This window comes from Tenrec ecaudatus, chromosome 10 (genome assembly GCF_050624435.1).
Source record: "Tenrec ecaudatus isolate mTenEca1 chromosome 10, mTenEca1.hap1, whole genome shotgun sequence".
In the NCBI taxonomy this organism is placed as follows: Eukaryota; Metazoa; Chordata; class Mammalia; order Afrosoricida; family Tenrecidae; genus Tenrec; species Tenrec ecaudatus.
In genome coordinates, this window is record NC_134539.1 from 56670439 (window position 1) to 56687200 (window position 16762).

The 16762-nt window shown below is 40.6% G+C and overlaps 1 protein-coding gene across 1 annotated transcript in view; it reads right to left on the bottom strand.

The window, feature by feature from the left end:
• BRINP1 (BMP/retinoic acid inducible neural specific 1) overlaps nt 1–16762 on the bottom strand; it is a 216740-nt gene that overhangs the window by 61862 nt on the left and 138116 nt on the right. Inside the window, exon 5 of the mRNA XM_075559034.1 lies at nt 13741–13846. Within this exon, the coding sequence (XP_075415149.1) occupies nt 13741–13846 (106 nt within the window). The remainder of the gene's footprint in view (nt 1–13740; nt 13847–16762) is intronic.

Consider the following 16762-nt stretch of genomic DNA (forward strand, 5'->3'; position numbering starts at 1 on the left):
CCCCTGTGAAGCAAACAAGGAGGGACCACAGTAGCAAGCATTCCCTGTGAGCAGGGGCTAAGATATAGGAGGACTCCCCCCAAAGTTGCTGATTAGAGCTGATACTAGATCTTGTCTCTCAGTGAAGCACACTGGAATCACAAGGACACATGGGGAGAGAGGGATATATGATAGGAGGGTATTTGTTGAAATGGAGGCCTGTTTATGTCTTGCCTCCTCTTGCTCTACTATGATTTAGGCAGGGATTTATTTCAGTTCTACCAGCATGAAGGTGCGCTGTGCTGACTCTGAGCTACGAGAGAGGTGTAAAATGGCTTAGGCTCAAGATGACTAGGAATCAAAAGCTAAGAATCTTTAGTAAGAAACTTAAACTTTTCAAGTACCAGTTTCCTGACCTGTGAAATAGAAAACATGATCCAGCATTTTTAGTTATTGGGAGAAATTAATGGACTAATGGATAAAAACACTTGGTGCAATGCCAAACATTAGATTAGAATATATATATATATATATATATATTCTAAAAGATTAGAATATATAGTAGATTAGAATAATATAGAGATTAGAATATATATTCTATATTAGAATATATTATATAAATTATTTTAACATTTTATTTTGAATGTGTAAAGGCATATGGAAGATACCTTAAAATGGAGGGAGCAATAGAATTGATCATGATTGCACATTTCATTTTAAAGGTAATTTAACCATGGTAGCAGGTGGGGGGTTGGGGGATAGGGGGTGTGCTCTAAGATAGAGGTGGTGCTGATTGTACAACTCCTCTTTATATGATTTAATTATTCAATTTTATGATATGTAAATTGTTTGCCAATAAAAACGTTGGGAAAAAAATCCTTGAAGACTGAATGGACCACCCGCAGGTTGAGTTGAAGATGTTAGGCAGCCCCAGTAGAATACAGAGTGAGGAAGAGCATGTGAGAAAGAGCAGGATGACAGAGGAAAATAGATCTTCCTGATTAAGTATATGAGTCATTACCATGACCTTTAATATTTGTTGGACAATTAAGTGTTTATAGAAAATTACCACCGAAACTGCTCTAAAGGGAATTGGGGAGAGCTAAAGCAGAAAGTGGCTTTGAGAATCTATCATGGTGGGTCTTGAGAGCCATGCTGGGAATTTGGTTTTTAAACTTCAAGGACCCAGGGGAGTCATTGATGGGGTTCGGGCAGGAGTTGATCCTAATTGACTCATGGTTTAGAAAGATTAATCCAGAAGGATGAGTTCATGTACAATGGTTACAAATGTATTAAAGAAAGTACCAAAAAAAAAAAGAAAGTACCAATCATGGCATTGATCAATTAAGAATAAAATAATCAAACTGAGATGTATCTCTTAAATAGCCCATTAGGCTTCTTATGGTCATCAACTGGCTTAACGCAATAGACTGTGAACTCTAGGAATGGTCCCATGTATTTATCATCGTGAATTCCTCAGTATGGCCACCACAGTAGCTCTCTAGTGCATCGTAATTGTTTCTTGAGGCTATATCTATTGAGTTCTTACTTTGTAAGTGACACTGTGTTTAACATATACAGGGGCAAAAGAGAGTGAAAATTATTCATTCATTTATTCTATGGATGGAAATGCTGTGGAAGATGTACAGATAGAGTAAAATTTTCACAAATAGCATACAAACAGAAGAGATCAAACAAATAGCTACAATTTGAATCTGAATTATGATGTTGGTGAAAAATATCAAAAGTACCAGGCACTGCAAGAAGAACAAACAAATCTGTTCCTTAAAAGTGAGTATGGCGAGACTTCATACTTTGGACATGTTATTAGGATGGACCGGTCCCTGGAAAAAGACATTATATTTAGTAAACTGGAGGGGCGCATCGGCACAGTGGCTGCAACAATGGCTCAAAGACAGCAACTGTAAGGCGCACACATAAGGAAGTAGTATTTCATTCCGTGTACACGAGGTCGTTATGGTTCCCAATTGATTGGAGGAACAGCAGCAATCTAGGCCAGTGGTTCTCAACCTTCCCAATGCTGCGACCCTTTCATACAGGTCCTCAGGTTGTGGTGACCCCCCAACATAACATTATTTTAGTTGCTACTTCATCACTGTCCTTTTGCTACTGTGATGAATCATCATGTAAATATCTGATCTGCAGGATGTGTTTTCATTGTTACATATTGAACATCATTATAGTGATTAATCACAAAGACAATGTGTAATTATATATTGTGAAATATTTATTTCTAATTACAAATCAGTGAAATTTTGTCTTGCAGCATGGTGTAGCATGGGCAATAGTCCTCATGCCGGTACTCGTACGTGGGCGTATCTGCACGTGGGTGGACCCACATGGAGACGGATAGAGGAGCGGTGTCTCAGTTGCTAAGATAATCGGAAATATGTGTTTTCTGATGGTCTTGGGCAACCCCTGTGAAAGGGTCATTCGACCTCCTCGACCCACAGGTTGAGAGTCGCTGATCTGGCCAAGCACAATGGACAGCCTTCATGCCTGGGCTATCCTAACACACACAACAACCAACAGAAATTCGTAAAGAATAGAGGCTGTGGGACTGCAACGTTTTCTCTGAGACTTCTCAGCTCCAAATGACAGAAGTAGTACTTGAACTAAGGCCTTTTGGAGCCGAAGCATTTTAAACAACTAGAAGGAAGAAAGGAACAAAGATCTTGGGAGAGGAGGAGCCCACAAAGGGAAAGGGAGAAATCCACAAAATAGGTCAGAGAAGCCAAACAACAGTTTGGTGTATTCCCACATGGATTTTCAGAGGAGGCCAAGTATTTTGATTACCAGTTTAGATGACATAATCCACTGGATTAAGCAAAACTATGACAACACCAAACTTGCCAACATTGAGGCAATTCTGACTCACGGTGACCCTGTAGGACAGGGTGGAACTGTCCCTGTGGGTTTCCAAGGCTAAATCTTTGCAGGAGCAGAAGCTCTGTCTTTCTCCATGTAGAATGCACTGGTTTCAAACTACTGACCTTGTGGCTAGCAGCCCAATTCATAGCCCACTGAGCCACCAGGGCTCACATTAAGCAAAAGCACATGGATTTTTTTTTTAAAGAATGTCATCCTTGTAAGGCAACATAATAGCTACATATTGTAGCCCCTCAAAAAATGCTTCTTGAACTAAAGGCAGTACAATGAGAACTGAGATGTATAACAGATCAGAGATGTTAGAGCTCACTATGGCTGGATTGCTTTTGTTTTCATTCAGTCACTCATCAATCCCTTTAACAAATATTTTCTGAGCACTGTTTATGCCTCAAGCTTATATTGTGCTGGAGCTAGAGATGTCCCCTTACAGCTAGGAATACACCTTCCGGGAGAGATAACAGTAATATGATGGCTATGCTATCGTGAGGCACGTTCTGGAAAAGACAGTGGGCACGACACCTAAAACCACTGGAGAAGAGATACTTCCCGGAAGAAGAGGCATCCCAGGAACTAGAGGGAGTATATGCAAAAGTTCAGAGTATTACAAAATAAAAAATGATTCCTGTAGTAGATTGCAAGAAATTCCATGATTGGTCAGGAATAGGGTCTGGGGATATGTTGCACGGCTAAATAATGCAAAGCCAGGAAGCCAAGATGCATGTTGTTGTTATTCATAGATTAGAGTTCTAAATTTCATCTTGAACCCTCTAAATAGGTCTGGAAAGGTTTTAAGGCGAGAAGTGACAGCATTTGATTAGTGTTTAAGAAAACAAGACAGACTACTGTGCAGATCCGCAGGAGTGAGAACCGAATCAAGAAGAGCGGCAGTGATCATTATAATCACACAGGGAGGGAAGGGGCCATGCGAGGCTGAACCAAAGCAGGGTTTGGGGAAAAGAGGATTCCTGATGAAGGGATGTTCCTATCAGGCACTGGAAAAAATGGGAAAAGCTCAGTAAAGGTGAGAAGCCTACTTAGGGCACAAAGAAAACATGAGTGGTAGGATAGGATGCTCCTGCAAGCATCTGATATTTCTAAGAGAAACATGAGAAGAGAGTGGGGACTCGCAGGAGGCAAGAAGTAGGTAAAAAGAAGAAAAAAAGAGGATAGGAAATCACTTGAAAGCGGAATCTGAAGTGAATCATTTGAAGGCGAAGAGTAAGAAGAGTTTGTCAAGATGAAGTCTCAGATGATCCTTTGTGAAGGTGTTGGCAGTGGTTAGATACTAAACCAAGTTAACAGTCTTTGTGTTAACTCTCCTCACGCCAGAGCTCTTCCCCTTTTAGAGGTTTTTAACCCCCTCCTGACCATCTTGCCCCTTTGGAAACTGGCTAATGAATCCGCTCCTTTGTTGATGGGAAAGGGCCATCTGTCACTGACTCTATGATTCCACATTGTTGTTGTTAGGGGCCAGCACGTTCCTTCCAACTCAAAGCGACTCCATGCACAACAGTAAAAAGCACTACTCAGTCCCTTGTCATCTTCATAATTGTTGTTGGGTTTGGGCCCATGGTTGCAGCCGCTGTGTCAATCGATCTTTCTCCATCCGCTGCACTTCCACGTCCCCACGCAGGATAACCTTCTCCAGTGTCTGCTCTCTACTGGTAATATGCCCAAAGCATGTGAGATGAAGTCTTACCATCCTCACTTCCCAGATGCCGTGGGCTGTAAAATATTCTTGTTTTGTAATTCCGTGTGCTCAAATACAAGAATTGTGATGATGGTGCAGGACCGGGCAGTGTTTTGTTTTACATACACTGTTTTGTTGTACATACGAGTTGAAACCAACTTAACAACACCAAACAACAATGGGGAGTCTGTACAGTTAACAATGGTTGAGTCAACCCTGTTCCCTCAGGGGAAAAGCCTGGGAATCTACTTGCAACATTTTTAAAAAATTGAAAACCCTATCGGAATTATCGATTAATCTTGCCATGTGTAAATGACCAATACTTTGAGATGGACTCAGCGGTAACTAGTTACCTGGTTAAGGGGGAAAGTACCTTGACAGTGAAGCTATGAAATACATCAATTAAAAGAAACATTCTGACTTCAGAGAGATTGAAATGTGAAGAAGAAAAAATGCCACTTAAAATCTATGAAAACAAATCAAAAGTGGAATTTAATAAAATGCTTCTTTCATCCCACTTATGAATTGCCCTGGCATCTGGATCTATATATTTTCCCTTTTCTTGCTTTACGATGGATAACCTGTCAGATGCTACTAAAACAAATCATTTCAGTCAAACTATAAAACCCATTCACGTTTGTCTGCTCAACTTTGATTCTAAAATCATTCCCTTTAAGAGGAAAACAAACCCACACTCACTTTATTCTACATCATTGTTTGCTATTCTACAATGAACACGGTGCCTTTGGGTAGAGTTTTCTGTGCGTTGCCTTCACCTCTCATCTCTCACCACACGCTCTCCTGAACTCATCATCCTTGAGCTTCAGCTTTCCGTCACCCCACTGAAATGTTTCTCTTCAGGTCACCAATGAAGTCTAGGGTGCTAAAATAAACGCTCTGTTCTCAGTCTTCATTTTCAACATCCTATCAGCAGCGCTTCCACCCTTTATCATGATCTCTGGGTTTCCCCCTTTCCTGGCACTCTTCCCAGCTCTCTACCAACTGCCCCCTCGGCTTCCGCTTCCTATTCTCCCTCCCCACCTCTTATCTCCACCCCTCTACACAAAATACTCTGTTGCTCAGTAATTGGGTTCCTTTTACGTTACCAGTGTTAACTTGTCCAATTCCATGCCATTGAATGTCATCTCTCTGCTAATTCATTTCTCCAGTTCTCTTTCCTAACTTTGCTAATGCCCACTCCATGTCTCCATTTGGATAGCTAATAGACTTCTCAAGCATGGCAGTTTCAAACCCAATTCCTTACATCGTATCCCAGTCAATTCCTCCCATAATCCTCCCCATCTGTAAATAATAATCCCACTATTGCAAAGTGTCAGGAAAAACTTTGGAGCCAACTTTGACATCTATCACTCACAACATTTTTCCAGTCTCTCTTGCCCCGCCCATCAAAATTCTCCATGTCATTCGAACCTTAAAATATATTCATAATAATGCACTGTAAATATAAATATATATTTCATTCATAATTTGCTGCTTCATCCAAACATTAAATAAAAACTCAGAATTGTTTGCTAACTTTTTCTAATCACTAATAAATATTCATCTCTTAAAATAATACAGGCCTCTAGATGATACTCCATAAATATTGAGAAATGAATGAGTGGCTATATAAATAAGTGCATTTCTGCCCCTAGACTTAGTAGATAAAAGCTTTGGTGGCATACTGGGTCATGCATTGGGCTGCTAACTCTAAGGTCAACAGTTTAAATCCACTAGCTGCTCCACAAGAAAAAGAATTACAGTCTTGGAAGTCCACAGGGCAGTTCTACTATGTCTTATAGGGTTCTTGTGAGTCAGAATTGACTCAATAACAGTGAAAATAAGTAATGTAGCCTCTCTGCATACGTTTCCACATCTCGAGTTACTCAGACAAAGCTCTGTTCTCTGCATCCCACACCAGATGGATGCTGGGTTAAATTACATGACAATGTCGGTAAAAGACTCAATAGAGTTCTTGGAGAGAGAAGTGTAAAATTAAGAAGTTATCATTATGCCATTAGTGTTATTACTACTAGTTCGACTGTCGCTGTTATGACTACTAATAGCCTCATCATTTCTATGATTCTTTTTTCTCATTTCTAATCCCTTTCTCAAACCCTTTCTTTTTTCTACTCTCCTCTTCATTTCCCCTGCCTCAATGGGCAGTTTATAAAACAACATATGGCAAAGGTTATTAGAATATCATTAATATTGCTTCAGTCTACCAACATAAAGTTTTGCAAATCTCCCCTCTCAACCTTCAGAGGAAGTAAAGAATAACACCATTCAGAGAAATCAGACTCGCTAGATTAGAATCCAATGATATCATTTACAGTTTAAGTTTCCGTTCCTGCACCTGAAAAATGATGATATGTCTTCCTCATAGGAGCTGTGTGAGGATTAAGAACATAACAAATGCAAATTCCATAGCATAGCGCCTGGCATATAAGGAAGAATAGCAAACAGTACCTGTGAATGTCTATCTACCTACTTGCCTATCAGTTTGTCCTCCTGGGTGACTTGCATGATGCTGTAATTTGTGCCACTAGCAATATAAATACCATCAGGGTTACCCATGATGGACAGGTTTGGGCAAAGTTTCCTGACTGAGACAGATCAGGTAATATACTTTTTTTTTAGTAGCCATATTGTTTATTGCAAATAAATGTATTCACATTTGTCAGTAAAAATAATGGCTCTGTTGACAATCAATGCCCATGCTCCATTTCCAAAGATTCATATTCAATGTAGTTATGATTTTTATTTCAGATGGTATTTTTAAATCATTTATTGGGGGCTCATACAATTCTTAACACAGTCCATACATACATCCATTGTGTCAAGCACATATGTACATTTGTTGCCATCATCATTCTCAAGACATTTGCCTTCTACATGACCTCTAAATATTTGCTGCTCATTTTCCCCCTCCCTCTCCACTACCCCAACTCATGAACCCTTCATAATCCATAAATTATTATTATTTTGTCATATGTTACACTGTCCAACATCTCCCCCCGCTCTCTTCTCTGTTGTCCATCAACCAGGGAGGAGGCTATACGTAGATTCTTGTAATCAGTTACCCCTTTCTACCCCACATTCTCTCCACCCTCCAGGCATCGCCACTCTCACCAGTGGTCCTAAAGGAGTCATATGTCCTGGATTTCCTGTGTTTCCAGTTCCTATCTGTACCAATGTACACTCTCTGGTCTAGCCAGATTTGTCCGGTAGAATTGGTATCATGATAGTGGGGGGTGGGGGGGAGAAGGAAGCATTTAAGAACTAGAGGAACGTTATATGCTTCATCATTGCTACCCTGCACCCTGACTGGCTCATCTCTTCCCCACAACCTTTCAGTAAGGAGGTATCCGGTTGGCTACTGATGGGCTTTGAGTCTCCACTCTGCACTCACCCACATTAACAATGACATGATTTTTTTTCCCTTGATGCTTGATACCTGATCCCTTTGACAGCTCGTGGTCACACAGTCTGGTGTGCTTCTTCCATGTGGGCTTTGTTGCTTCTGAACTAGATGCTACTTGTTTATCTCGAGCCTTTAAGACCCCAGACACTATATCTTTTGATAGTTGGGCATCATCAGCTTTCTTCACTACATTTGCTTATGCACACGTTTGTCTTCTTTGAACATATGAGGAAGGTGGGCACCCACTGATATGATTTTTAGTTCTTTTATGTCTGATAACTGGTTCCTTCTACACCTCGTGGTTAGACATACTGGTGTGCTTCTTCCATGTGGGCTTTGATGCTTCTCAGCTAGATGCCTGCTTGTTTATCTTCAAGTCTTTAAGACCCCAGATGCTATCTCTTTTGATAGCTGGGCACTGTCAGCATTCTTCACATTTTCTTATGCACACATTTTTCTTCAGCAATCGTGTCGGGAAGGTGTGTGTCCTGGAATGCCTATTTAATAGAACAACGTGTTCTTGCATTGAGTAAGTGCTTGAGTGGAGGTCCAATGTCCATCTTAAAAATTAGTAAATAACACTGTTGGATAATAACAGACTATATTGTCAGCTATAATTCTGGAAGATGAGCCATCCCAACCCTTTAGATTGGAAGGCACATTAAAAGAGCTGCTACAATGAATTTAAATATATCAATGCTTACGAAGATGGCACAGAACCAGCAATGCTTTGTTCTGTTATATACATGATCACCATGAGTTGCCACTGACTTGATCTTAGTTAATAACATTATATCTGGTTTCTCTATCCCTAGTCTGTACAACTTGTCTACCATTCATGTTCTTTTGTGCCTCTCGATTCTATTCATCTTTTCTTTCTACAGAGGGTATAAGGATGTAGACCATAACAAAATTGATTTTATGTAAACACATATTTTTATGTACAGAAAGCACACATGTACTACAAAAGTATTAGTTCCACAAAGTCAACAAACATACCCTGTTTTTTCCTGCCACCCAGATCAAGAAATAGGACATTGCCAATACTCCAGCATCTTCTCTTGTATACCTGAAATTACTGCCCAACTTCTCTTATCCAAACACTAACACTCTCTGGGCTTCTCAAACAATGGAGTTCCTTTTACTAGTTTCAAATATTATAAGAATGTAGCTATGAGATTCTTCCACAATGCTGCTTGAAATAGGAGATTTTTTTCTCTTTCTTTTTATTGCTATATGCATTGTCTGAATGCATTACCATGTACTTATTTGTTCTCTGTTGTTGGACATTTCTGTTGATGGGCATTTGGGTTGTGTAGTTTCGTTTTGAGGTATGTCGAATCGAGCTGCTATCAACATTCCTGCATTTTGGTATTCTAGGGCACATTTCTGGTGAGTACCTCCCTAGAAGCTGGAATTACTGGGTCATAGGGCAATGCCATGTGCCAACGTGAGTGTACCAATGTACACTTCCACAAACAGCGAATGGGAATCTCAATTGCTCTGCGTGTCATGACTGCTTGGTATTACCAGGCTTTCCCATTTTTAACTGCATTGATTGCTGTGTAATAACATTGCATTTTCATATTAACTTATATTTTCTTCTTTCTGATTTAAAGAATCTGAGCATGTTTTGACGGTGTATTTAATATTTTGAATTTTTTTTGGTAAGGTGTCTGTTCATGTTTGTTGCTCTTTTCTTATTTGATTGCTTTTTTCTGTGTTTTTATGAGTGTCTTGCCACATAAAAATGCAAATATTCTTCCCATTCTACGACTTGCATTTACATATCAACAGTTTCTGGTGATGAACAGAAATTTTTATGGTTTTTCAATTTTGTCCTTTATATTACGTTTTTAAAATCTGAATGAATAAATATTTACCTAATCAAAAGTCATGAGATATTCTTCTGTCTTATATTTAAGATATATTTTTAAGTCTTCTACCAGAAAGTATTTTTTTATAGCTGTACTATTCCCCTCCACCCCAGAACTTTTCTACTTGACTAGATAAAATGAATTACTGCCTTTCTGAATCTCGATATACTATGCATTAAGTTTTATTACCCATTATAGTATGTATTACTATATTTTTGCACAATTAACACACCTTCTACATTTGTTTGTCAACTGTTTCCTCCCCCAGAAGGTATTTTCATAAATATGGCTATGCCAATTTTTTTCTTATTTCTGTAAAAAAATAACAACAGAGCATATTTACAAAAATAACTACTGGGGAGAGGGAGCAGTTGGTAAACAAATGCAGAAGGCACGTTTTATTTGTATAAAAATATAGTATATTGAATCATATGTATCTGCCTAGTTCATCTCTTTCTCATTCCCACACTCAGCTTATCCAATTATCTTAATTCCTTATGCTATTTTCATAAAATTCTGGCCATGGTGTCACCTGAATAATTCTATAACTGGTTTTTCCCTCCACCCCCACTGCCACCTTCATGGTCTAAATCTGTGACATCTGTTTATATATCTTTCTCACAGGCAAACTCCCTTGATGCCCTGTAGGTTAATTTGTCTTACTACCTAACATTATAGACTAGCCATAATGTCTTTTATCGCTAAAATGCCTTCATGTCTTATAGCCTGTTTTAATTCCATGTATAGTGACAGAGAGGGTCTTGGTTAGACCACGACTAAAACACTTGCGTGCTAACCAAAAGTCTGCAATTGGAATCTACCAGTTGTTCCACGGGGGAAAGATGTCACAGTTTACTTCTGTAAAACCGACAACCTTTAACAATGAAGCAGTCCTACTCTGTTCCATAGGCTCACTATTGGAAGCAAATTGACGGCAATGGGTTATATGGTTCCTCGGTGCAGACTCATGCCTGTCTTATCACCATTGCATGCTTGAATTTAACTTTAACTGAACTGCACTCATATACCTATTACCTAGCATTGTGTTTGATCCACAACATGTCAAAATGAAAGTTCGTCTTCATAAAATCCTAGAATCCATATTATCAAGGACATGAATATTGTCATCAATAGATGAATCCAGGAAAATGCTACAAAAAATTTTATTGCTTTTCTAACACTGTAACCAATGATAGAGCTTGGTTTCGGGTAAGTGAAGTTTATAAAAATAGTCATTCTTTGGTTAAAAAAATTAAAAGGTATTTATGAAAGTGACTCTTATTTTGATTAAGAAAAAACAGAGAATGAGAAGGTGAGGTAGTCCTGGAAATTAAACTTCATTATCTTTATGGCAAATCTGCTTCTAAATGTTCCTACAAACTTCTTTGGGGATAACATTTACTGAAATGATAATTTGCAGTCTCTGCATTCTCAACATGCACAGCAAGAAGTAGCAGAGCCACAAACACAGACAGGAGCCCACTACCAGGGTTGGAACCTTCGTTCTCATTTCACCACATTGTTTCAGTGTCACGCAGACTTGTAGATTTTAAGATCTTGGGTTTTTTTTTTCCTTATCTCTTTTGCTCTATTGTACGCCTCAACTCATCTGTTTGGGTGGAGTGCTTCTTCATGTATTAGAGGCTTGGTTTTGTTACGTTTGGAGGCTGAATTTCACTCCTTCCTCTCAAGTGACCCTCAGTCTTGTCAACATCGTTTCCCCCACTATCTTCTATAAAGGCTTATGAATCAGAGAACTGCCAGGGAGCTGGAATATAAAAGTCATATTAGGCTGCGCTTAGCACTGCCTGCCAATCTCAGCCAAACTCTCCTCCTACTGACATTCAGAATCACCTTTATGTATACCTTTTGAGAAGGTCACAGTTTTAGTCTGCTTAAAGTTAAAGCGTATCATTTCCCCCCCAGACTATAAAGTTAACACATGATGGTAAAAAAGTTAGGAAGGAAACTAGACACCTACAACAAATCATCTATAACCTAGTCACTCAGAGGCAGCCTCGTTGAACATGTTAGCCTGTCTCCTCGGAATACTGTGGCAGCCATGGAGGCGCACCTCACTGCATTGTACTTCCCCTTACGGTGTCTTTACAAAAATGGAAAATCTGTGGCAACCCTACATCAAGCCAGTCTGTTGGGGCCATTTTTCCAAGGATGTCCTCACTTGGGATCTCTGCTCACACGTCGGTAATTCTCACATTTCCAACCTTGTACTAATGCTGTTGCACACTTCCTGGACCACATACAGTGCGAACATAGCGTTTACGCGCCCTGGGAGACGAAGAGGAACGTCACCCGCCCTGCTTTGTCCCGATACTTTATTGCCACGGTCTGGGGCTGAGCCTGCACTAGCTCCCAGGCAGGTCTCTATCTTCGCTTTGTCAGGATCGTGCCATACAGACCATCAGAACGCTCCCATTTTAAAAATGAACATTAATCATTTTCACATACTGTTGGACATTCTTCATAAACAACATTTCAGTACCTGCTAAGATTACATTGTAAGGATGCAACATAACTCATTTAGTCTCTTCAAGTGGAAAATTGAAATTTTACATTGTTTTTTGTTGTTATAAATAATATTCTGAAAAACAGCTCTACTTATACTTAAAGACAGCTCTATTTCTTTCCCACTGGAAGCCTCTTCTCCTCTCTATAATAAATTACTAAGAGTGAAATTAGTCTTTTAAAGGGTATATTTCCTTAAGATCATGAACACATCTGGAATACCTAATAGGGTCCTGACATGTAATAATTCAACCGATTAATACTGATAATGGTGGAGTCTTCCTAGTAGTGTCTCGGAGTGCCGATCTCTCTACACAAAAACAACACTGACCACTTTCACTGGCGGTTGTTGCTAGTTGCCCTCAAGTCGACTCTGGCTCTTGGCCACTCCATATATGCAGCATAGAACTGCTCCGTATTTGGTTCAAGGTTGTGACCCTTCAGAAGCACATCACCAGGCCTGCTTTCCAAGGCACCATCACATGAGTCTGGAATGTCAGCCTCTCGGTTCATGGTCAAGCATTGACACCCTTCTCAGAAGCTCACTGCTGTTGAGTCAGTTCTGCCTCCCAGGGACTCTACAGACAGAGTAGAGCAGCCCCTGGGGGTTGCTGAGGCTCTAAATCTTCACAAGAGTGGAAAAGCCTCATCTTTCCGCTTGGAGTGTGTAGTGGCTGGTGGGTTAGAAGAGCTGATTGTGTGGAGCCAGCCCAACAAGGAATACCGCCAGGGCTCCTTCGCACCATTCTGGGACTGTTAAACATGTGCACACGCATGGACACACACACACACACACAAACACACACACACAAGACCATAAATGACTAGCAAATAAGGGACAAAGGAATTACTTAGAGGCAAAATTCCCACAAGATGCCCTGCATTTATGAAAATCCAAATAGCACCTGCCAAAACACACTGAAAATCGCACCCAATCATGAAAAGAATTCAGATGATGTATGAAATTTATATATATATATATATATATATATATATATATATATAAATAATTAGGTCTGGAACATCTATAAATAACCATGTTTAGATATTTTCATCAAAGTAATCAGATAAAGCTCCTCGCATTTCCATACTTTCTGTGAAAAAATAATTAATAACCATGAATTCAACATACTGTATATGTTAACAAATTAAAAATATACCATATCTTGACTGTCTTAATTTCCATATTCATAGTTTTCTTTGGATTCTCTCTCTTTCATCTTCTCCATTGTCCCTCATCTCATCCCCCCATCCTCCCCTGCATCCCTCCAGGTCTCACCTGTGCTCCTCCTCCACCTCCCCGGCCTAGTCACGCTATTCCAACTGCTGCTTACCTTGAAGGTGCAGTTTGCTCTCCGTGCTTTGCAGAAGGACGGAACTCACAGAGTCCAGATTGTCATAGCTGTTACAGCCCAGGGGCCCAGTGCGTGTCTCTGTGACCTGCAGTGAACATCAAGTGAGAGGGGGTGAAGGAGGTGCCCTTGTGTAGGACAGGCCCCGGGGAGTTGTTCCTGGCAGAGACAAAGCTGGCAGGATGAGTCTGGTGAAGAACAGTGATAAGTGGTGGACTGCTAGCTACAAGGCCATTAGGTCAAATCTACCAGTTGCTCCTTGGGACAAAAGTGAGGCTGTCAGCTCCCTTAAAGATTTATAGTCTTAGAAACCCTAAGGAATGTGAATGTGCTGTAAGGTAAGAGCAATAGAAGGGTCCTGATGACACAGAATGAGCTCAATGGCAGTGCGTTTCCTGCTGTGATTTTCCAGATCACGCTTGCTTGTCACTGGCACCTTGTTGATGGAATAACAGGGTGGGCAAGCACACGGATCGGTTAAGGAGCCGGAGTGCCCGAGTTGGACTTCCAGTTCTTACTTCACAAGGTCATTTTAAGATTTTCAGCAGTTAATAAGCTGAAACAGTATGGTGTCTCTCAAAAGCATGGACTATGGAATCTGGATAATCACAATTTAAATAGCTGGGCCATTCATTTGCTGTGTGGCCTGTGGAAGTCACCTAACATCACTAAGCTCCGGTAAACTGAAGAGTGCAAATCCCTTTCAGGGGTGTTACGAGGACTAGACAGAATGACACTAAGTGCCCGGCACTGGCAGACAGATGCTCAATGAAGAGAATCTAGTGCTAACACATCTCTATAGGTGCAGTGAGTAGTGAGGCAAGGACCATAAAAGACCCCCATTTCGCAAACTGAATTTTGGCAATGAGACCCAACAATGCTGTCACAGGACAAAATATTTACACCATAGGGCAGTGTCTTTCCAACCCATTGCCCTAGAAGACTTGATTGAAGATTTGACTGAAGACTTGTCACAAGAGAATACCTATTACAGAGGAAACCTTGAATGGAGTCAACTGTCATGTGAAGCAAGGTCTCTTCACCCCAACAGTCTTTGACATTGTTTGACATCACCACTGTTTGGTCCTTCTGAGGTTTGCAGCCACCGACAAAGCCACATCAGCCATTGCTGTAGGGAATGAGGTTTGGGAAAACAGCCACCCCAACTTTCAGGCAGCCGCTCTGCCCTTCCGAGCTGTGAAGGCTCGGAGCAGTTCTGTGGCCCCAGTAATGTTCTTATCCACCTCAGAGGGAAGGAGATCACGAATCCAAAGTGCTTAGCACTTAGGAAACAGTTAACAAATGGAGGATAGTAAGATTCCTTTTGCTTTTTGTTTAACAAACAACTTGCTGTTTTCTTTCTCTTTTTTTTTTTGTTTTGATTTTGCTACAGAAAAATAGTGTGGCTACCATTGAGGTAGAGTCAAAACTACTAACTCACTTCATTACACACACCCAGGCAAAGAAGGCCATAGCTCAAGAGCCTCGCTTTAGCTGGATGCTGCCTAAGACACAGCTGGGAGAGACTCATAGTCCAGCCAGATGCAAAAAAAAAAAAAAAAAAAGATAGAAAGGGGGAAAAAAAAGGCAAGAAAAACCCACATCACCAATTGGGTGTGGAAGGAAGGCAGTGCTACTGAGAGAGGGATTGCTTGAGCGGCCTCTGTGCCATTTCTCTAAGATTTTCCTGTTAAGGGAAGCCGGCTATACTTGCAGGCTGCACAAAAGAGGATTATCGCTGTCAGAGCTTCAGTATCTCAATTCCGAATCCCATCCAGTGGGGAGAGACCATTTGGTGATAATGAAAACCAGGCTTTGCAGCAGCCCGACTCTGATGGCTTCATAAAGATCTGTCTCTCCGCTCAGAGCTCCCTAACAACATAATCCCCCCAATATAGGCGATTCTTCTCAGATAAGCTGACCCTCTGTTTGTCTAACTGATTTATTTCTCTCCTTACTCCCTCCCTCCTCGGTCATGCTCTCCCTCCCACACTGTTCTCGTCCCTTAGACAATTTCTGCTTCATCTGCTTGACTCCCCTTCAATCTTTTCTCTCCTTTTCCCTGGAGATAGCTTTGAGAGTCTTAAAGTAAGTCCAGGCTCGCATTTTATTCAGAAGAAATTGGAATGACGGCTCAGAAGTAAAATGTACGCATAATGTGGTTGAAGGGAATGTGAGCAGCAAAAAATACACTGAAACCCCCAGAAGCACTAATCTTTTCTACATAAAAAAGTCCTCTCATATTTTTTTATTTTTGTATAGGGGGACTCTAAATGCATTGCACTTAAAATCAAATTTTTTAAAAATTTAAGTGTGTGTGATCCAATCAATGAATAGAAAGTGTAGCATTGCTGTGTCCAATGGAAACGCTTGCTATGGGTGGCTAATTTAATTAAGTTTGATTAACTAAATTTAAATACAATCACAAATCTAGTAGCCAAATTTCAATGACCACATGTGATTAGTGACTACTGTCTTGGCCAGCACAGACATGACTTTCTGTCCATGACACTGACAGAATCACTGGTCCAGAAGACAGACTGAGACCGGCTACAGACAATCCACTTTGTAACGAGTTCTGCGGACCCCCAGACATGCCCAGGCACTTACATATCGTTCTGGGCTCCTCACAGTTACAAGAGCAGCAGCAAGTCAGGGCAGCAGAGACTGACTGCTATAGTCAAGGATGTTGACAATTTGACTCAGTTATGATTCTCTGTGACCCAGTGGTTTGGTAGTTATAGAATTATGTAGGCATCCCACATGACTAAAGCAGATTGATGAGATTACTCCATGATGGATCTGATAGGAACATCAAATTCACTGAAAGTAAGGTCCCTCAGGGATATGCCAGCATCCACGTTTATGGACATTCTGGGGGAAAAAGTCTTGGGTTTTCTGGTTTCGCGTGATCTCACCTCTTCTCCTTGCGACTTATCCCAGCAGAAGTCAGTCTTAGGATTCCTAAGCCTCCAAAGCTTGTGAGCCAGCAGCTTGCTGTATA